The sequence below is a fragment of the Myotis nattereri genome, assembly GCF_964212035.1.
Source record: "Myotis nattereri genome assembly, chromosome: 8".
In the NCBI taxonomy this organism is placed as follows: Eukaryota; Metazoa; Chordata; class Mammalia; order Chiroptera; family Vespertilionidae; genus Myotis; species Myotis nattereri.
The window spans coordinates 34,132,374-34,153,522 of NC_138083.1; the positions used below are offsets into that span (position 1 = coordinate 34,132,374).

A 21,149-nucleotide genomic window follows, 5' to 3' on the forward strand; every position below is an offset into this window, starting at 1 on the left:
CCATGCTCTCAGGCCTGGACAGTTGCAGTGGACAGTGTTCCCTGCCCTGATCCTACAGTCCATCCTCAATCCAGAAGCCAGTGGGATCATTTAAATTAAATCCTATCACTGTCCTGCCTAAACCTTTCCATGGTTTCCCATCACCCTTAGAGTCTAATCCAAATTAATTCCTCACTGGCTGTTCAGGATGTGGCAACCTCATCGCATACCATCCTTTCTCTTACCTGTGATCTCCGGCCACACCGGCTGCCTTTCAAGTGCCTCATTCTCTCCAAGCACATTCCAACCTCAGGACCTTTGCACTTGCTGCTCCCGCTGTCTGGAACACTGTTTCCTCACAGTGTTTCATGACAGGCTCCTTTGTGTCGTTCAGGCCCCAGGTCCAATATCACCTCCTCCGAAAAGCCTCCCCCAACCACCCTATCTAAAGAGGCCCCATAGAGCCCCATGTGGCTCCGCTGGTTGGGCAGTGTCTCATGCACTGAAATGTTGCTGGTTCGATTCCTGGCCAGGGCACATGCCCAGGTTGCAGGCTCTATCCCCTGTAGGGGTCGTGCAGGAGGCAACTAATTGATGTTCCACTCTCAGGTCGATTTTTCTCTCTCCCTCCTTCCCGTTCCCTTCCTCTCTCTAAAAATCTATTTAAAAAATCTTTAAAAAATAATAAAGCCCGGCTGGTGTGGCTCAGTGGTTGAGTGTAGACCTATGAACCAGGAGGTCACGGTTCGATTCCTGGTTAGGACACATGCCTAAGTTGTGGCCTCAATCCCCAACTTGGGGAAAGCATGGGGCATACAGGAGGCAGCTGATCAATGATTCTCTCTCATCATTGATGTTTCTATCTCTCTACCCCTCTCCCTCTCTGAAATCAGTAAAAATATTTTTTAAATACATACATAAATAAAATAAAGAGGCCCCCACAGAGAAGTTCCCTATCATATACTCTTTTATTGTCCTCACACTTTTCAGTAAAATCTATCTTTTTATTTATTTGTCTGTTTATTGCCTGTGTCTCCCATTCATCCCCAGTGTGACCTCCATAAAGGCATGAACTTGCTTGTCTTATTCATGGTTTAGAAAAGTGCTCAATAAATATTTGCTGAGTGCCCTAGCTAGTTTGGCTTAGTGGATAGAGCATTGGCCTGCAGACTGAAGGGTCCTGGGTTCGATTTTGGCCAAGGGCACATGCTCGGGTTGCAGGCTCGATCCCCAGTAGGGGGCGTGCAGGAGGCAGCTGATCAATGATTCTCCCTAATTGATGTTTCTGTCTCTCTCTCTCGTTCTCCCTTCCCCTCTGAAATCAATAAAGAAATATATATATAAGAAATATTTGCTGAGTAAGTGAATGAATGATCAAATAAATCAATGAGACAAGAGTAAGAGAGAGAGAGGGAGAGGGAGAGAAGAAGGGTTATAAAGCGATCATAAAATGACAGGAGGAACATGGTGCCTTGAATATTAGCTGGAATGTTTGAGACACATTATATGATTTATCTTTGTCACTTAATAGAAAATGGTAATTTATTGGATAATAACAGTATAGTTTTACTTTACTGTTTGCCTGAGTGATCTGTGCTGAGTGTCTGTCCGCCCACATGCTTTCCCTCCTCCTTCCAACCGCCTGCAGCAGGTTGTGTTATCAGCTCCCTTTGCTGATAAGGAACTGAGACTGGGGAGCAGGGGGAGTGAGGAGTGAGGTGCGGGTGGTGTTGAGCAGCTCAGGGTCAGCTCAGTCTTTCTGAGCCCTGAGCCGCTGTGCCCACCACCCGCTCTGTTCCCACGCTCTACTTACTGAATTTCAATGATTTATTGATTTATTTTAAAATTTGTTTTATTGCTTAAAGTATTACAAAGAGTATTACATATGTCTCCTTTTTTTTCCCCCTTGACATTCCCCTGGCCTCCCCTAACCCCCCAGTGTCTTGTGTCCATTGGTTATGCTTATATGCATGCATACAAGTCCTTCGGTTGATCTCTTACCACCCCCCTCGCCCCCCAACCCTCCCCGGACTTCCCGCTGTAGTTTGACAGTCTGTTTGATGCTGTTCTGCCTCTGTATCTATTTTCGTTCATCAGTTTATAATGGTCTTTATTATCCATAAGTGGGTGAGATCATGTGGTATTTTTCTTTCATTGACTGGCTTATTTCACTTAGCATAATGCTCTCCAGTTCCATCCATGCTGTTGCAAATGGTAAGAGTTCCTTCTTTTGTACAGCAGCATAGTATTCCATTGTGTAGATGTACCACAGTTTTCTAATCCATTGATTTAGTCTCTGAATATACTCGCCATAGCAAGGGTCCTTCGTAGCATGACTGTAAAAATGTGTCAGCTCTGTACTGTGCGTGGTTGACGTGAACGTGAAGAAGCCCAGAGATGGCAAGGGCAGAGCGAGCTCCGCGTGGCAAGGGTCGGGGAGCGGGGCTGGCAAGGGAGGTCTGACGGGGAAGGGGAGGAGAAGCCAGCCTGGGGGGCAGAGTGCCTGGAACCCAGCATCAGACTCCCCTGCCTGGGCTCAGGGCCAGCAGGGCTCACCTCCCTTCTCTCTGCCGCAGGATGGGGTGCGTGAAGTCCAGGTTCCTCCGGGATAGAGACAAGGTCTCAAAAAGCGAGGCCAGTGCCAACCCACACAGCCCGTTGTATGTGCCAGATCCCACGTCCACGGGCAAGCGGGTGAGTGGGGGAGGACGGGGGTGGGGGAGGCTGCCCTATGCTGATATAACAGCCCCCTGTTTTCCAAGGGTGAGCAGGCATGTTTGGGGTCAAATGGGGTTGACGAGTCACCAGCAGCCTCCTAACTCTCCAGCATATGTCTGCACTGAGCACCCAGGACAAGAACACCACTTCTTTTTTTTTTTTTAATCCTCACCCGAGGATATTTTTCCACTGATTTTTTTTCCATTGATTTTTTTTTTTTTTAAAGAGAGGGAAAGACAGAGAAATATTGATGTGAGAGAACACATCAATTTTTTGCCTCCTGTAGGAGCCCTGACCAGGGCCTGGGTCAGGGAGGAGCCTGCAACCAAGGTACATGCCCTTGACTGGAATTGAACCCTGGACCCTTCAGTCTGCAGGCCAGCGCTCTATCCACTGAGCCACACTGGCTAAAGCCAAGGACATCACTTCTTATCCTGCCACGCAGCCTGGGCTCCAGTGGCCAGGTCCCGGGGAGCAGGGCAGGCCTCGAGCCCAGGAAGTAGCAGAAGTGGAGCTGAGCACCATGAGTGACCAGGAAGGAACCCCAGCAGCTGAAGTAATGACAGTGATGATACTATCAAGGTCCTAGCCATAGCTGCAATCACAGTAACGGCTATACTCCCATTGCTAATACCAGTGGGAGCGTAGCAGCAGGAAGAGAAGGGTCACACTGGTAGAGGTGCTAACGTACGTTTATCCAGAGCTTACCAGGAACCAAGCACTCTCCCAAGTGCTTTAGAGTTATTATCACCTTTAATCCCCACAATAATCTTACTGTCGGTCACCATTTCCATTACACCTGTTTTACAGACGAGCCACAGATTAAATAATTTGCCAAAAGCCACGTGGTGAGTAAGAGGTAGGACCAGGATTTAAACTTGGCTCGCGCAACGTCCCACGTCTCAGTGGTAGGAGCGAAAGTAACAGAGGCAGGAGCTGAGTGCTAAGGGTGGGAGCAGCAGCAGTGGTGGTAGCAGTGTGGGCAGTGGTGGCAGAAGTAGTCATGGTAATAGCACCACTAGCAACGGTAGTTGCGAGAGTGATATCAGAGAGCGGTAGCAGTAGTGATCGTGGTGGCGACAATAACAGTACTGGTAATGAGGTGACAGTATTAATAGCAGCGGTAACAGTTACAATAACTGAGACCATTTTTGAACACCTACTGTGTTCCAGGCATCGGCATGAGGTGTTCCCACGTCATTGATCCTCACCAAAAGCTGTGAGGAAGGGGTTCTGACGCTTTACAGCCAGGGTGACTAAGGCTTGCAGTGGTTCAATGACTCCTTGGGGTCACACAGCTGGAAAGAGGTCGAGCCAGGCCTTTCTACCCCCGAGGCTGGTTTCTCTCTCCTTCCGGGGTCCTTGAGTCCACCCCCTTACCTGGGGCTGCCTACGGAAGCTCAGAGGCAGAGGTGTACGCCTTCACCTGGCACCCTTAGGAGGACAGAATATTACCCCACAGCCCCTACTCCTTGTTCCCAAACCTACCCCTCCACCTGCTCCAAACATACCCACCCTCTTTGCCATGACAGCCTGTAGCGGTTGAAGGTAAAGCTCTTATCCTAACCCACTAATTTCTTCCAAATCTTCTTGCTTATCCCATGGGTTCCTGTCCTCTCTCTGCCCTGCTTGCCTCCTCCGGGCATGATGTCTAGAAATGGGACAGTAGTGGAAGAGTCACCTCCCTCCCTCTGGCACGACCTCTTTTAAAACCCCCTGAGGCTACATGAGCTTCTCTTACTGGCGATGTCCTAACCTAAGCTGGCACCCGCAACCCTTGGTCACTCCTGGGTCTGCTTCTCTCCGACCTGCCTGGCCCTGGGCCCTTTCTGTGGTTCTCAGAGGCCCTCTAGCTTGTCCCCAGTGGGAAGGAGAGGGTCTTCTCCCACCAGTGTTTGGTTGTCCTCTCTGAGCATCAGATTCAAGGGTTCTATATTCAACCGCCCACTGAAGGGTTCCCAGGTCAAGTCAGTTTGTGAAACTCTGAGCAGAACAGGCTCCTTCCCCGGAGAAGTCAGGGCCTTTATGAACCTTTGCAACGGGCCTGGGGCTCTCGCAGAAAAGGGGATACTTCTCTGTGTTTCCCAAACCTGGTTCTTTAAATGACTTTTTATCTAAGTATGTGACACACAAATGCATTCCCCTTGAAAAGAAGAGTCACAAATTACAGTGAAAGCTACGTTGCTTCTGACCAAAGACCCCTCCCCAGAGGTCTCATCCCTCTCCCCAGAGGCACCCACTGTGGTCAGTTTGGTGGGGACCCTCTCGAACCTTTGCCGTGAACATACACTCACACTTACATAGCATGTGTCCGCAGGAAGTATTTAGGATGGGTGTGTATGCGTTTTATGTACATGTATCATATTCTAAAGAACTAGCTTTGTTCACTCGACAATATATCTTCGAGGTTTACTAGTAGTTGTGTCAGGAATGAGGCTTGACCTCCCTCTTACAAGGGCTGCTTAGAGTGCGACAGTGTGGGTGCCAGTTCCCCTTGAGATAGACACGTAGATTCCTTCCCTTACATCATGGAGCCTTTACTCATAGAGCATGTTGGTGGGCCAGGGTTTCTTCAAACGTATCTTGGAAAACATAGATCTGGACTAACCCCCTCACTGTATGCCAAAGGGAAGAGAAAGCCAGTGACCCCCAGGGTGTCCAAGGGCAGAGCCCACAACTCCAGATCCTTGTCGTGGCTGTATCCCAGGTGCCATGTGGCCTCAGGCATGTCCTGTGCCCTCTCTGGGCCTCCTCCCATGACACACAGGGCTGGGCTAAGAGGCCTTGGGGTGTCCTTTTTGACACAGGCCTTCTGTGGCTCCCCACACATGATGGGATTCACCCCTTTCTCCTATTTCTTCCCCACAGCGACCTGACCCCAACAACGGCAACCCCCCCGGGTCCACGGAGGGTAAGTATCTGGCGAACGTGCGCAATGGAGTCGTGCTCTGTAGAGGTTGAGGTTAGGTTCTCAGTCAGAGCTTGAGGCAGAAGTTCGTCAAAACCACCCTTGAAAATCCCCTAAATTGCCACCCAAGTACTTCGTACAGGCTATCTTGTTTCTATAGCACTGTTTAATAACATGAGCAAAACGGTGTTAGCTTTAAACTGTAGAATCGCTCCCAGCATGGCAAGATGCTTACTTATGAAGACAGACACAGCAATGGGTCCAGGCCTGGGTGCCAGGTGTTGGGATGGGAAGCCCCCAGGGCTGTGGGGGTGCTCAGATAAAGCCTTCCTGCCCCGCGTGTCTCTCGTCCCAGCAGGTTCTAAGGATAACATCGTGATTGCTCTGTATGACTACGAGGCCATTCACCATGAAGACCTCAGTTTCCAGAAGGGAGACCAGATGGCGGTCCTGGAGGAGTGAGTCCTCGTCCCCTCCCCCAAGACATTCCTACCCCCAATAGGCAGTACATTCTCTTCTGTCCTTCAGTAAAGAACCTTAGACTAGGGCAGTGATGGCGAACCTTTTGAGCTCGGCGTGTCAGCATTTTGAAAAACCATAACTTAACTCTGGTGTCACATATAGAAATTTTTTGATATTTGCAACCATAGTAAAACAAAGCCATATTTTTGATATTTATTTTATATATTTAAATGCCATTTAACAAAGAAAAATCTACCAAAAAAATGAGTTCGCGTATCACCTCACACACGTGTCATAGGTTCGCCATCACTGGACTAGGGTGTATGCGACTGATGAGAACCTGATCGTAATAGAGGAGGAAGGGTTGGCTGTTAACCTGGGTGAAAGCCACAATAAAGGGGCTTGTGTGCCTACTAATGGCGCACACCCAGGCAAGGAGGAGCGGCTCAAAGAGCTTCCCCAGGGAAGCCTTCCTTGGGCTCCTGCGGTCAAGCTGCAAGCTTACGTGTGGACCAGACCCTGTTGAGGTGACTTTGCATTCAGAAATCTTTGGGTCTCTGAGTTTGCTCCCTTTAATCTCCTCCAGTCTTCACCATCAGCGGGTGTAGTGTCCAGTATGTGTGGGGGGCCAAAAATGGCAGTGGTTATGCTTGGTCAGACTCCTGAGCCCACTCCCTCTGGCTCTTGGCCCCAGCTGAACCCCTAGAGTCTGCCATGGGCACCGAGCCCACCTTAGGTATGGCTAGGAAGGCCAAGGCTGCGAGACCAGAGAAAAGTAGCGGAGCCACAGACCTAGGTCTGCAGGCTGTGAGTGCAGGGACAAACCTCAGATGCACAGTGGGGACTGTTGTAAAGACCCCTACCCCTAATCACAGGATGTATGCAGGGGATACTCTAGGCCAAGGCTCAGGGGACTAGGGGAAGTCCTGCCCACCGAACCCTCTGCTCCCTCCCGTCTCTTAGGTCGGGGGAATGGTGGAAGGCTCGGTCCCTGGCCACCCGGAAAGAGGGCTACATCCCAAGCAACTACGTTGCCCGCGTTGACTCTCTGGAGAGAGAGGAGTAAGTATGCTCTTTTCCTGCCCTCCAGCAGGAAGCATGAGCAAGGCCAGCCTGTTCCTGCCTCAGGGCCTTTGCACTCCCTACCTCCCCTGCCCGGCATACTCTTCCTACGCTTCTTTGCCTGGCTGGCTCCTTCTCATCCTTCGGGTCTCGGAGAGGCCTTCCCACACTACCTGTCTAAAGCAGGTCCCCTTTGTGACTTTCTCTCTTATTCCCTTTTCAACCCTTCTCACTAGCGTTTCTTCCCTGTGCAAGATTTGCGTGATCACTTCCTAGGGGTAGAATTGCCAGGGAGATAGTTCTGACTGAATAGCCTGTAACATTGCTTGACTCTTTTAGCACGGCACGAATCACTTTCAAAAAGGGAACCAAAGAAGGTTGGGGGAGGGAGTGCAGAGTTGCACGGTGATTGAGAGCACGGGCTCTGGAGTTAGACTGCCTGGGTTTGAAGCATGGCTCCACCACTTCCCAGCTGTGTAATGCCAGGCAAGTTACTTGCTCTCTCTGTTCCTCAGTTTCCTTATCTATAAAATGGGGATAATAAGGGCAACCATTCCGGAGTTGTTGGGTGGGTGAGTGTTAGCTGTCTTTCTCCATCGTTGATGCAGAGGAAACAGAGGCCCAGAGAGGAAAAGCAACTTGCTCAAAGCCACACAGCAGTTCTATGGCAGGGCCAAAGCCTGCGGGCCTCTGGTCTGGGGCTTTTTCCATCACAGCAGAGGACCACCCCTCACCCTGCTGAGGGTGGAAATGGATTTGGCTGCTGCTGCTTGAACGTTCTCACCCAGTATCCCATATATTATGGGAGAATGAAGAAAAGATCCAAGGATATGGGCCCAAGTATAAAATTATTTGAAATCTCACATTTTTGCTTAGAAATTTATGCTAGTTTTATATATATATATATATTTTCTAACTTCTGGCTCTACAAATACATTTTTTTTGTTTGTTTTTTTTTAAATTGTTTTATTGCTTAAAGTATTACAAAGGATATTACATATGTGTCCTTTATTTTATTCCCGCCCTTGACAATCCCCTGGCCTCCTTGTATTACACAGAGAAAGATAAACCATGAAACTGAGCAAGCTCAGACCCTCACTCACAGGGGCCTGTGAGGCCCTGACAGGAATGTCGTGTGTTCTTGTGAAATTTGCAGAAGTAAGATTTTGACCACCGTTGGTGAAGACTGCTGTGTTTTCACACTCAGCCTCTCTGTCCATCATCTTACCGCTCTCACTGGGCGCTGTTGGAATGACCTCTGGGCATTCTATATTTGTAAGGCTGTGTTATTTTTCTTTTCTTTTTTAAAAATATATTTCTTTTATTGATTTCAGAGAGGAAGGAAGAGGGAGAGAGAGATAGAAACATCAATGATGAGAGAGGATCATTGATTGGCTGCCTCCTGCATGCCCACCCTGGGGATTAAGCCCGCAACCCTGTCATGTGCCCTTGGCTGGAATCGAACCCAGAACCCTTCAGTCCACAGGCCGACGCTCTATCCACTGAGCAAAACCAGCCTGGACTGTGTTATTTTTCTTAAAGAAAGTTCCCCAATGTGCATAAGTGTCAGTCAGTCTCAGCAAACTGGATTCAACCCGGGTCAAATGTCCGTTTTAATATCAAGAGAATCATTGTTTTTCCCAAAAGAGTCTTTGAGGAAAATCAGTGCTGCAGGAAACCAGGTGTTGGGTATCCTGGTGGCCCTTGTCAGTGGGACAGGACTGCCCACCCAGGTTCACACGCTGTCTCTTCCCCTTCCCACCAGGTGGTTCTTCAAGGGCATCAGCCGGAAGGATGCAGAGCGCCAACTTCTGGCCCCTGGCAACGTGCTGGGCTCCTTCATGATCCGTGACAGCGAGACCACCAAAGGTGACCCAGCAATCCCCACCCTATCTATCTATCTATCTATCTATCTATCTATCTAGATAATAATAATGATGATGATGACAGCCCGCATTTACTGAGTGTTTATATCCTGACTACTTTACAAGCATTACTTCTTTCAATTATCAGGCAATATAATGAGATAGAGAGGTCTCACGACCAATGCCATTTTACAGATGAGGAAACTGAGGCACAGAGAAGTGATGTACTCACTTGTCCAAGGTCTCACAGCTGGACATGGAGGAGCCTGGACAAGAACCTTGCAGCCTGATTCCACAGCTCACTCTTACCCTTGTACTCCACTGCCCAGCTGCCAGGATGGTGCCAGGGGTGGCTTTAGAGGGGTGTCCGGAAGGGGTGCCACGGTGGTGGCCGGACTCTAAAATCCCACTCCTGAGCAGTTTCTCTCTGACCCATGCAGGGAGCTACTCTTTGTCGGTACGAGACTACGACCCCCAGCATAGGGATGCAGTGAAACATTATAAGATCCGGACCCTGGACAACGGCGGCTTCTACATCTCCCCACGAAACACCTTCAGCACCCTGCAGGAGCTGGTGGACCACTACATGAGTAAGTCCTGCCCAGGGCCACACCCTAGTCAGGGTGGGCCTATCTCCCGGGAACCCGAGTCACAGTGCCCCGTGCCCTCTGAGGCCTGCTGAGCTCTTTCTGACTCTCCCCAGACAAATAGTTGCTTTGGATTCTCCTGACATTTTAGGCCTATTGAGAAGGAGGGCAGAGCTGACATCTGATCATGCTTTGCTCTCTGGAAATGTCCCTGATCATGGCAACCCCCTGGCACAGTGGCCAATTGCAGCCGACCAGGCAGGGAAGCCTCTGAGGGGAAGCCTCTGGCTGGCCAAGAGCTGGCTGACCTCGGCTGACCAGTAATTCTGTTCCAGAAGGGAGTGACGGACTGTGCCAGAAGCTGACGGTGCCCTGCGTGTCCTCTAAGCCCCAGAAGCCGTGGGAGAAAGATGCCTGGGAGATCCCTCGGGAATCCCTCGAGCTGGAGAAAAAGCTTGGGGCCGGGCAGTTTGGGGAAGTCTGGATGGGTAAGGACCCAGGGCCAGAGGGTGGTGAGAGGGGGGGAGCAGGGAGATCATCACTTCCAGGAACAGCCCGAGACAGAGTGGGAATGCCACCAATGGTAGAAGGGGAGATTTGAATAATAACCATAAAGGAGCAATCCCTCTGATAGCAAACCGAATTGTCCTGCCATGCAAACACCGATTTACCTCTGAGGCCATTTACCTGTTTGAGTTAAAAATTTCCTCCTGGGAAGCAGGAGTCCTAGATGAGGAATCTGCTCCCTGACACAGAGCCAAGAGGCCTACCAGTTGGGGTGAGATTACCAAGGCCTCTTAGGATGATGGAAATTAAGAATGGGGAAATGCAGCTTGGAGATTTCCAGGTGAGTTCAGTGTTGGTAACTGTGTGTCTAGAGCCATGCCAAGGCATTGTGGGGCACCAATAAGGCATGTCCCACCCCTGCTGCCCTGCCACTAATAACTCGAGAACAGCAATGCCTGGCCCAGTACCTGGTGCACCCGATTGTGTTTCCACCCACCATGTTTTATTTTTTATTTTATTTTATTTTTTTAAATATATTTTATTGATTTTTTGCAGAGAGGAAGGGAGAGGGATAGAGAGCCAGAAACATCTCTGAGAGAGAAACATCGATTCAGCTGCCTCCTGCACACGCCCTACTGGGGATGTGCCCGCAACCAAGGTACATGCCCTTGACCAGAATCGAACCCGGGACCCTTCAGTCCTCAGGCCAACGCTTTATCCACTGGGCCAAACGGGCCAGGGCTCTACCCACCATGTTTTAAATGAGACTGAAGACAACTTACAGAGTCGCAAATAATTTAGTCCAAAAAAAAATGTTTAAATACACATATTTCAACTATATTTATTGAGAGCCTGCTATATGCCAGGCACCTAATAAGAGGTTGTGGCAGAGAAAGTTTGGAGAAGAGAAGACAGATCTGAGTAATGAGTTAGAAAACAAAACTATCTGTGTATATAAAGCTTAAGTGACCATTACAACCAAATGACCGGAATGATTGGTTGATCAGTCGCTATAATGCGCACTGACCACGAGGGGGCAGACGCTCACTGCAGGAGCTGCCCCCTGATGCTCAGTGCGATCCCACAGCCAATCTCCCACGGCTCCTCCTCCCAGCCCCCCGCCCCCCCCATAGACCCCAAACAGGGGGCTGGCCGGCCAACCTCCCAGGGCACCTCCCCCTGCCAGCCGGCCCCCCATAGGCCTCTATTGCTGGCCAGGCTGAGGGACCCCACCCGTGCATGAATTCGTGCACTGGGCCTCTAGTATTAGATAAGGGTTTACTCTTACGAAAGGAAGACCTCAGACTTGGATTAAAGCTTCCTGGCAGCCAAGGCAAAAATGGAAACACAAGCAATTAAGAGATTTATAAGATGGAGTAGAAATGGGGTGAGGGAACATCATGTGGGAAGTTCCTGCGGTGGGAGGGGTGGTTGGGTACCTGAAGTGCTGAGTGACATGCAGGCTGGCTGTACACGAAAGTCAAGGGGAGTTTGGTGGACGATGAAGCTGGCAAGGTGGACAAGGCCAGATCATGCAGGCCTTGTAGACCATGGTGAAACTGGTATTTATTTTGAGAGCAGTGTTAAGATTAAACTTTTTTTTAAAAGTGTATTTTATTGATTTTTTACAGAGAGGAAGGGAGAGGGATAGAGAGTTAGAAACATCCATGAGAGAGAAACGTCCATCAGCTGTCTCCTGCACACCCCCTACTGGGGATGTGCCCGCAACCAAGGTACATGCCCTTGACTGGAATTGAACCTGGGACTCTTCAGTCCACAGGCCGACACTCTAGCCACTGAGCCAAACCGGTCAGGGCAAGATTAAAGCATTTTAAGAAGAGATGGTATGTGTGAGGGTGAGAGACAAGGCAAAGGTGGTCTGTGTGTATGAATGGCATGATCTGAGTCAGCGGTTCTCAACCTGTGGGTTGCGACCCCTTTGGGGGTCAAATGACCCTTTCACAGGGGTCGCCTAAGACCATCGGAAAACACATACATAATTACATATTGTTTTTGTGATTAATCACTATGCTTTAATTATGTTCAATTTGTAACATGAAATTGGGGTCACCACAACATGAGGAACTGTATTAAAGGGTCATGGCATTAGGAAGGTTGAGAACCACTGCTCTGAGTGATGTTTTGAGGTTATTTAATCCCTACAACAGCCCTTCAGAGGCAGTGCTTATCATTTCTACTTCGCAGATGAGGAAACCACAGATGCGGGAGGATAAGTGACTTGCCCAAGGGCACACAGCTAGGAAGGCGTGGGCCAGCTTTCCAACCCACATCAGCCTGAGCCAAAGCCCATCCCTCTCTAAGGGCTGAGACGGGCACAGAAGACTTTGTGGAGGAGGCAGCTCTGCAGCTGGGCCTTCCTGGGCTGTGGGGAAAGAGCATGGGTTCTGACCTTCTTCCCTGCTTTCTCGCCCACTCCAGCCACCTACAACAAGCACACCAAGGTGGCCGTGAAGACCATGAAGCCAGGGAGCATGTCTGTGGAGGCCTTCCTGGCAGAGGCCAACCTGATGAAGACTCTGCAGCACGACAAGCTGGTGAAGCTGCACGCAGTGGTCACGGAGGAGCCCATTTATATCATCACGGAGTTCATGGCCAAAGGTGCTGTGTCTGGGGGCTGGGGATGCAGGCTGTGGCTCGTACAAGTTAATTGAAGATTCAGAGGTGACTTTGACATGGTTCTTGCCCTCGAGATGCCCCCAGTCTGGCCAGGAGCTCTTCCCACAGGTATAAGCAGCCATTGCCCAGTCCTCTTGGTTAATGTGGTGAAATCATGTTAAGGGGATGCCAGTGGGAAGGGAGCACATGAAGCTACCAGGAGAGGGGAGTAGGGCTGAACCCCATTGGTGATGGAAGAAGAGGCTTATGGATTTACTGGGTGCCTTAAAGGCCAGGGGAAGTTCTCCCTGTGAGCCACGTTCCCTGCATGGGCCAACGCGCTGGGAAAAAGATTCAACAAAGCATTCGTTCCAGGCTGTCCCCACCCTGCCCACCATGATCCAGAATTTCTCAGGGACTTTTTTAAGCCACCATTTCACAAATATTTTCAATCCCTGCCCATTTTTAAAAAAATATTTTTATTGACTTCAGAAAGGAAGGGAGACAGAAACTTCAATGATGAGAATCATTAATTGGCTGCCTCCTGCATGCTCCCCCCCCCTTCCCCCCAACTGGGGATGGAGCCTGCAGCCCAGGCATGGGCTCTGACAGGGAATTGAACTGTGACCTCCTGGTCTGGAAGTCGACACTCTACCACTGAGCCACAGGCCGGTCAATACCTGCCCATTTTTTTATTAATAGAAACATATCACCCAAACTCATTTAGTGTGATTTAAAATCTCAAAACTTTTTTCATTTTCTAATTACACAGTTACACCAGCCTTATAAAACCATAGCCCAAGTCACCTGGGCTCAGAAAGCTGTCCCAGTCAAAGAACCAGCCTAGCAATCACAAAGTCACTTAAAAACACTCAGCTCATTTTTCTCAAACACTAGGTGTGGTAAATAGATGTTTTTATTTAAATCCATTACTATGAACAATTTCACCCTAAGTAGTGAGGGCACTCATTGTTGCTCCCCCTCCCCCACAGGAAGCCTGCTGGATTTCCTGAAAAGTAATGAAGGCAGCAAGCAGCCATTGCCAAAACTCATCGACTTCTCAGCCCAGGTGAGAGGCTAGTGGGGAAGCTGGGGGGAGGGGAGGGTAATTATTTATTCAGCACATACTATTGACATACTATAATAACAGAAACGATACTGGAGGACATTTTGTTGTTGTTAATCCTCATCTGAGGATATTTTTCCCCATTAATTTTTAGAGAGAGAGGAAGGGAGAGAGAGAGAAACATCAGTGTGAGAGAGATGCATGGACTGGTTGCCTCCTGCATGTGCCCCAATGGGAGCTGGGGATTGAACCTGCAACCCAAGTACGTATGTGCCCTTGACCGGGAATCGAACTCGCAATCCTTTGGTGTGCAGGCTAACCTCTAACTACTTAGAAACACTGGCCTATACTTACCTGGCAGGGGAGATACCATGATCACCAAGAAACACTGGCCTAAGCACATTTATTGAGCACTCTGTATAAAAGTATACTTTTAAAATGTGCTTCACTGGGCTGGAAAAAGTTTAGCTAAGTCAGAAAGCAGGTCTTAAGCAAGTTTATTCTATATATATAAAAGGCTAAGTTGACTCGCACATGTGCGATACATATAAAGCTCTTGCTGGCGCCAATCCCATGCATGTGTTTTGATCTGTCATTGTCGCTCATGAATTTGGTTGACACTTCTATTATAGAGAAAGGGCAAATAGTGATATTAAAATATTTCTTCTAATTAATTTCCTTTCAATGTGCACAAATTTGTGCACCAGGCCACTAGTACATGAATAAGCTACAGTGTCTGCCATTAAGGTAATAACTGTTGTTAACTGTGCCTCTAAGGACTCCTTATACATTTCCCACACTTCCCAGTCAAGACCTGTCTTACCCGAACCCCTGACAGGCTACCCCAAACAAAATGTAAAAGTCTGAAGTTTTTGTTGGAAAGTCTGCAGCCTCAGACCTCAGTTTCAATAGTCATGGGTGCCCCCTCCTGTCCACTTCCTGTAAGTGCACTGCCCACTTTTCCTCCAACCTTGAGCAGGCTGGTGCATTGGTTTGGTCTGTCTGGCCAGGCCCCCATCCCCTCCAAATAATCTCACCAGATTGCACCCAGCTTCAGTCCTCCAGGGCACTGGGGATCTGCAGTAACTAGAGGCAGCATGGTGCACTGGGACTGAACACCCACAGACTGGTTTGAGTCTGACATTCAGAATTTTCTTGGTGGTATGAGCTGGAAAGTGTCCCTCCTCTGTAAAACACAGATTGTGAGAGCACCTGACTCAAGGAGCTTGAAGGCCAGCTTGTAAATTGTGAGTGCTGTTTAGTGGGTGTCTGAGGGTTAATAATAAACCTCTTTATAAGGGTTAATGCACAAACCATTCTATGTAAAAGATGTCTCTAAGGAAAAATCCTACATTTTTCCATCAGAAACGTCCAGGCACCATTGTGAATAAGAATCCTCCACACAGTCTATTATTCACTCAGCAGCCATGATGACATTAAAATAAACATCAGACAACATCACGTTCCTCCTCCAAGCCTTCTACTATCTTCACATCACACTCAGAATACAGTCCAACCTCCTCTCCTAGCCTCCTACCAGGTCCTTCACAATCAGCCACGTCTCTCTCAACTCCCCACGGTCCCTGTGGCAACTTCTCAGTGACCTGTTCCACAAACACCCAAGCTCATTCCTACCTCCAGGCCTTTGCACATGATGTTATTTCTGCCAGGAACATTCTTATTTGTCACACTATCATCACTGAGATCTTCACATAAATTTCACCTCCTCAAAGCAGCCTTCCATGACCACTCAGTCCAAAAAGCCCTCTGGGTTTCCTCTTCTGTTATCCTCTTTATCCTTTCTTTATGGTACTTAATACCACCTGCAGGGGTTTTGCCTGACTTAGCACCTATTCAAGTAACATGTCTGGCACCCCCAAGACACTCAGTAGATATATGTGAACAAATGATTTTTTTCTACTGAGGTTTGGGGATAAAGGCATAAGAGATACAGCAGAGCCCAGCTGGCGTGGCTCAGTGGTTGAGCCTCGACCTATAAACCTTGAGATCATGGTTTGATTTCCAGTCAGGGCACATACCTGGGTTATGGGCTTGATCCCCCATGGGAGGCAAGAGGTGGCCAATCAATGATTCTTTCTCAGCATTGATGTTTCCCTCTCTCCCTTCCTCTCTGAAATCAATAAAAATGTATTTTTAAAGAAGAGAGATACAGCAGAATATGATGTGAGCCTAGATTGTCCCCAGAAAGAGAGTCGGGAAGGAAAGCTCTTCCTAGTATCCTGGTGTGGGTATACAGGTCCCGGAGAATAATGCCATTGCTTTTCCTCAAAGTGCTCTCTGGAAGTTCTGGAACCCTGGAGAAGCCCCACACTAACTCAGCCCTGAGGATCCTCCCAACCTGGACGGGTAGACAGGGAAATGCCAGTCTGACCTTAGGACTCTCCCACACAAAAAGAAGGAGCGGGAACACTTCTTTTCCCGTTTTTTTCACACTTGGACACTCCTCTTCTGCCTTTGGGTGGGACTCATCTTGGGTTGGGCCAGATCTGAGGATGAGGGTATCTCTGTTTTGGGTGGAGATTTCGGAAGGCATGGCCTTCATCGAGCAGAGGAACTACATTCACCGAGACCTCCGAGCTGCCAACATCCTGGTCTCTGCGACCCTGGTGTGTAAGATTGCTGACTTCGGCCTGGCGAGGGTCATCGAGGACAACGAGTACACGGCCCGGGAAGGTAGGGGATGCTGCCAAGGGGCCCGTGGGGCCCACCTGGGTTGGTGGTGAGTGGTGAGAGTTGAGCCTGTGAAAGTGATCAGTAAAATGCAAAGGTCCACCCCAGTTTTAGCTATGTCTTATTAAACTTGACAGAGTCCTTCTGGCTGTAATGTCCTGGCCTTCAGTCACCCAGAGACTCTGATGTAGATTAAGTTAGGTGTGTGCATGTTGAAATTAAGCATAAGATCAACTTTATGGATAATAGATAAAAACAGAGGAATACAAATATCTATAAACAGAAGAATTAATTTGTAACTTGTGGTATATTCATACAATACAATGTTTGCAGCAATGAAAAATTGCAAACCAATGCTACATGCAACAAAGTGGTTGACTCTCATAGACATAATATCAAAATGAAAGAAATCAGACCAAGAAAGTAGATGTTGGACGATTCCATTTATATAAAATTCAGAAACAAGCAAACTCATGTATGAAAGTTCATAGAATCATTATTTGTAACAGCCAAAAAGCAGATGCAAACCAAATGTCCATCAACTGATAAACAGATAAACAAAATGTGGTCTACCCATACAATGGAATATCCTTCATAAAGGAATGAGGTACATGCTACTCATGGATAAACTTTCCAAGCATCATGTTAGTGAAAGAAGGCAGATACAAAGGTAACATATTATGAGTCCATCTATACCAGTGGTTCTCAACCTGTGGGTCGCGACCCCTTTGGCGGTCAAACAACCCTTTCACAGGGGTCGCCTAAGACCATCCTGCATATCAGATATTTACATTACGATTCATAACAGTAGCAACATTACAGTTATGAAGTGGCAACGAAAATAATTTTATGGTTGGGTCACAACATGAGGAACTGTATTTAAAGGGCCAGAAGGTTGAGAACCACTGATCTATATGAAATGTCCAGAACAAGCAAATCTATAAAGAAAGTAGATTAATGATTGCCTAGGGCTGGGATGGGAAGTTGGAAAGAAATGGGGAGTGCCTGGTATGGGTTTTTTTGGGGGGCGAGGGGGGATATGATAAAAATATTCTAAAATTCACAACTTTGTGAACATACTAAAAACCAATGAATTGCATACTTTAACTGGGTAAATTGCATGACCTGGGTATACTTCTCAATAAAACCATTAACGAAAAAAACAGGCAAAACTCACTTATGGCGGTAGAGGTCAGAATAGTGCTTCCCTGGGATGGGGTGGTACTGACTGGGGTGGGGGTGGGCAGGCGGGAGCCACGGAGATGCTGAAAGTATTCTCCATCCTGATCTGAGTGGGGATTACAAGGTCTACACATGTCAACAATGCATCGAGTTGTATATGAAGGATTTGTGCACTTTATTTCATGTTTGTTAGGACACAATAAAAACAACCTAAACTAAGGGCAACCACTGACAGACTAAGAGTAGAACGTATAATCTCTAACCAGGAATAAAGAAAATTCTCTCAATGTCAAGGAGGGAAGAAACGGAGAGGAAAAAAACAGAGCATTTTCAAAACTTGACCATGTACTCAGCCATAAAGCAGGTCTCATCAAACTTCAAAGGACATGTACTCTTATAGAGCATATTCTCAGCCACACTGGAATTAGGATGGAACTCAGTAACCAAAGGTTAACCAAACCCATCCCAGACGAGGGGCAGGAGAGGAAGAGTCGAAGGGAGACACCCAGCGACTGGTGGAAAGCAGAGGCCAAGGCCAACATCTTCCCTTCTCCCACTGCCCGCACCAGGGTGCTAAGGCATTCGCTGCAACCTGGACTCAAGGCCCCCGCAGTCCTGCTGTCTGAACGTTCTGTGACCTCTAGGACTCCCCTCTTCAGGAGGTGTAGGCTGCTGGGGTGACCGCTGAATTAACACGGTGGTCCTGGGGAGTTGGCTCCCCGGCCACACCCCAGACCCTCTGCCCACTCCTCCCCACTTTAGCCATCTGTCCTCGCATGGATGTCCCTTGCTCCTAGAGCCCAGATTTAGATTTAGGGAAACTGCAGGTCTGCAGGGGACAGATGTGGGCAACTGTGCTGTCCTGTTCCCTCGCCCTAGCAGAGACCCAGCCCCCTGCTCTCCAGACCCTCCCTGACTCCACCCTTTCCAACTCTGCAGGGGCCAAGTTCCCCATCAAGTGGACAGCTCCCGAAGCCATCAACTTTGGCTCCTTCACCATCAAGTCAGACGTCTGGTCCTTTGGTATCCTGCTGATGGAGATCGTCACCTACGGCCGGATCCCATACCCAGGTAGTGAAGGGGGCCTCAGCTTGGGCTGCTTCCAGGGCCCAATCTGGCTTTCTTCTCTTGTCAATGTCCATTCAGACTGAGCTCTTCATCCTCCGCCCAACCTCCCCTCACCTGCTCCATCTCAGTTAAAGGACCACCATCCACCCAGTTTCTTAAGCCTGAATTCGGCGGGCTTCCTCCATGCTTCCTTTTCTCTCACTCCATATCATCCAAACAGTCAGAGGTTCTGGTATTTGACTCCAAAACACATCCCAAGTCTTCCCCTTCTAACTCCATGGCCTCCATGCTCATCCTGGACAACATCACCTCTCACCTGATGGTACAATGCCTGCCTAACCAGCACCCTGCTTCTCCCCTCTCTTCTATAGGCCATTCTCTACGTGCAGCCAGACGAGTTTTCTAAAACTGTGACTCAGATCTTGTCCCTTCTCCATCTCTAACTCTTTCATGGTTTCCCACCATAATTAGGACAAAATCCCAAACTTCTAATTATGCCTGCAGGTCTTGCATGATCCAGCCCCTGTCTACATCTCCAGCTTCACTGTATGTGGCATCCCACCATCCAGTCATCCAAAGTACCACACATGTCCCCCGTGCTTCTCATTCAAAACACACTACAGTTTCCTTCATAGTGTTCATCACAATTGATAACTATGTGTTTAATATTTTCCCCATCAGACTCTGAGCGCCAGAAATCATGTCTGTGTTCCTCACTGGTGTATCTGCGCTGCCTACCTCTGTGCCCGCCACATAGTGGGTGCTTCGTATCTGTTTGTGGAACAGATGTTTACCTACACGCCTGCGGGCAGCACCCTAGACTGAGTAGAACACAGGGTATATAAAGATACACGTGACATACAGATTGCCTAGGCTCAGTAATACTGTTGTGCTCAGTTCCTTTTTGGTTGGAATGGCTCCATGCCAAAACACTGGGAAGAGGGGACAAGGCAGATAAAAAGAGTCTCTGATTGTTTTTATAAACTGTCCTGAATTTGAATGGTGTCCCCATCAACTATTACATTTTGACAAATTCACTTCACTTTTATCCCAGTGTTTTCACCTGTAAAAAATATAGGTACCCTATCCGGTAATGACTTGTACAAGTGGTTGTGAAGGTTAGGAACAAAAGATACAGACATCGCTCATTCCATTGTATTTCTCAGGTTCCTTCCGTGCGTTAGGCACTAAGGATACAGTAAGAGACGAGGCCCCTGCTTGTAAGGAGCTCACAGTCTGAGCACACACTAAACAGACACACTCCCAAGGAGGTCACTGCTGAGAAGATGAAGCCGAGGCGTGTAAGAGTGAGTGACCTGGAGCTCCTGTGGACAGGGAGTACCTGTCAGAGCAGGTCATATTTGAGCTGAAAAACAGCTGAGTGAGGATCTGGGGAAAAGATTTCAGGCAGAAGGCACTGCCAGTTTATACGGCCTGAAGTGTGCCTGAGGATAGCAAGGAAGCCAGGCAGCTGGAGACCAGGAATGAGAGCAGATGGTAGATGATGGGGTTGGCAGGGGCCAGATCCGGCAGGGCCCATGGTCATGGTGAAGAGTGAGTGGATGTTAGTCTAAGCATGTGGAAGCTGGGAGGGGGTATCATCTCATGGTTAAGTGATGCGTGGTTCAGCATGGAGAGTGGATTTGGGGCTGGGACAAGTGGAAGCTGCAGCAGTGGCAATAGCAACAGAGATATAAGCTGATGGGTTGATGCTACATTCCAAAAGAAGAAAGGATTTGAGTTGCTGATGTGGAAGGTAAGGGAGAGAGAAGAATCAAGGATGATTCTCCTGGTTTTAATGGAGCAACTAGGTGGGCAATGGTTATGGATAGAAATTAAAGAATTCTGTCTTGGCCCCGTTAAATTTGAGGTGACTAGTACACATCCAGGTAAAGATGTTCAAGAAAGCACTTGGATATGTAAGTTTGGAGTTCAAGACTGGTGATATAAAATTGAGGGCCATAGACAGTTAAATGGTTGTTCTTAAAGATAACTAACAAATTCAATTAAATAAGGAAATGGTCCCATTCGCGTATAGGGTGCATCGAGCCTAGCCACCTAACTGTTTTGTCTTGAGGGTATGCCAGGGAGAATCAGGAATGGCTATGACACCCTGTATCCATTAGGATGCATTAAGCTGCAAGTAACAGAGTGACAGACTAAGGAGTGGTAGAGACAATAAGTAAGTTATTGTTCCCATAACGAGTCTGACACTGGTGACTGGTTAGTTCAGCTGGTCAGCAGCTCTCAGGACTCTGGGTTAGTTTGTCCATGACTGTCTTCCTCACATGGTAGAGGACTGCTGCAGCTCCAAGGATCACACTGTCTCACAGTGCCAGAAGGAAGGAGTAAGTGTGTGTCCTCTAGAGTCTCTATCAGGGAGGAAAACCTTGCCTGGAAGTCTCCCTGGAGACTCCCCCTCGGCTTCCATTGGCCAA

The 21,149-nt window shown here is 48.4% G+C and overlaps 1 protein-coding gene across 2 annotated transcripts in view; it reads left to right on the forward strand.

Annotated features, from left to right (window-relative positions):
- The window catches only part of HCK (HCK proto-oncogene, Src family tyrosine kinase), a 37,475-nt gene that overhangs the window by 15,440 nt on the left and 886 nt on the right, over positions 1-21,149 (forward strand). The window contains exons 2-12 of one of the 2 annotated variants that reach the window (XM_081096988.1): positions 2,556-2,673; positions 5,566-5,608; positions 5,964-6,063; positions 7,031-7,129; positions 8,895-8,998; positions 9,435-9,584; positions 9,917-10,069; positions 12,528-12,707; positions 13,697-13,773; positions 16,311-16,464; positions 18,583-18,714. In XM_081096988.1, the coding sequence (XP_080953114.1) occupies positions 2,557-2,673; positions 5,566-5,608; positions 5,964-6,063; positions 7,031-7,129; positions 8,895-8,998; positions 9,435-9,584; positions 9,917-10,069; positions 12,528-12,707; positions 13,697-13,773; positions 16,311-16,464; positions 18,583-18,714 (1,309 nt within the window). In that variant the 5' untranslated portion in view covers position 2,556. Of the gene's footprint in view, positions 1-2,555; positions 2,674-5,565; positions 5,609-5,963; positions 6,064-7,030; positions 7,130-8,894; positions 8,999-9,189; positions 9,585-9,916; positions 10,070-12,527; positions 12,708-13,696; positions 13,774-16,310; positions 16,465-18,582; positions 18,715-21,149 lie in introns of those variants that run through there. The other variant, XM_081096989.1, reaches the window with a different exon arrangement.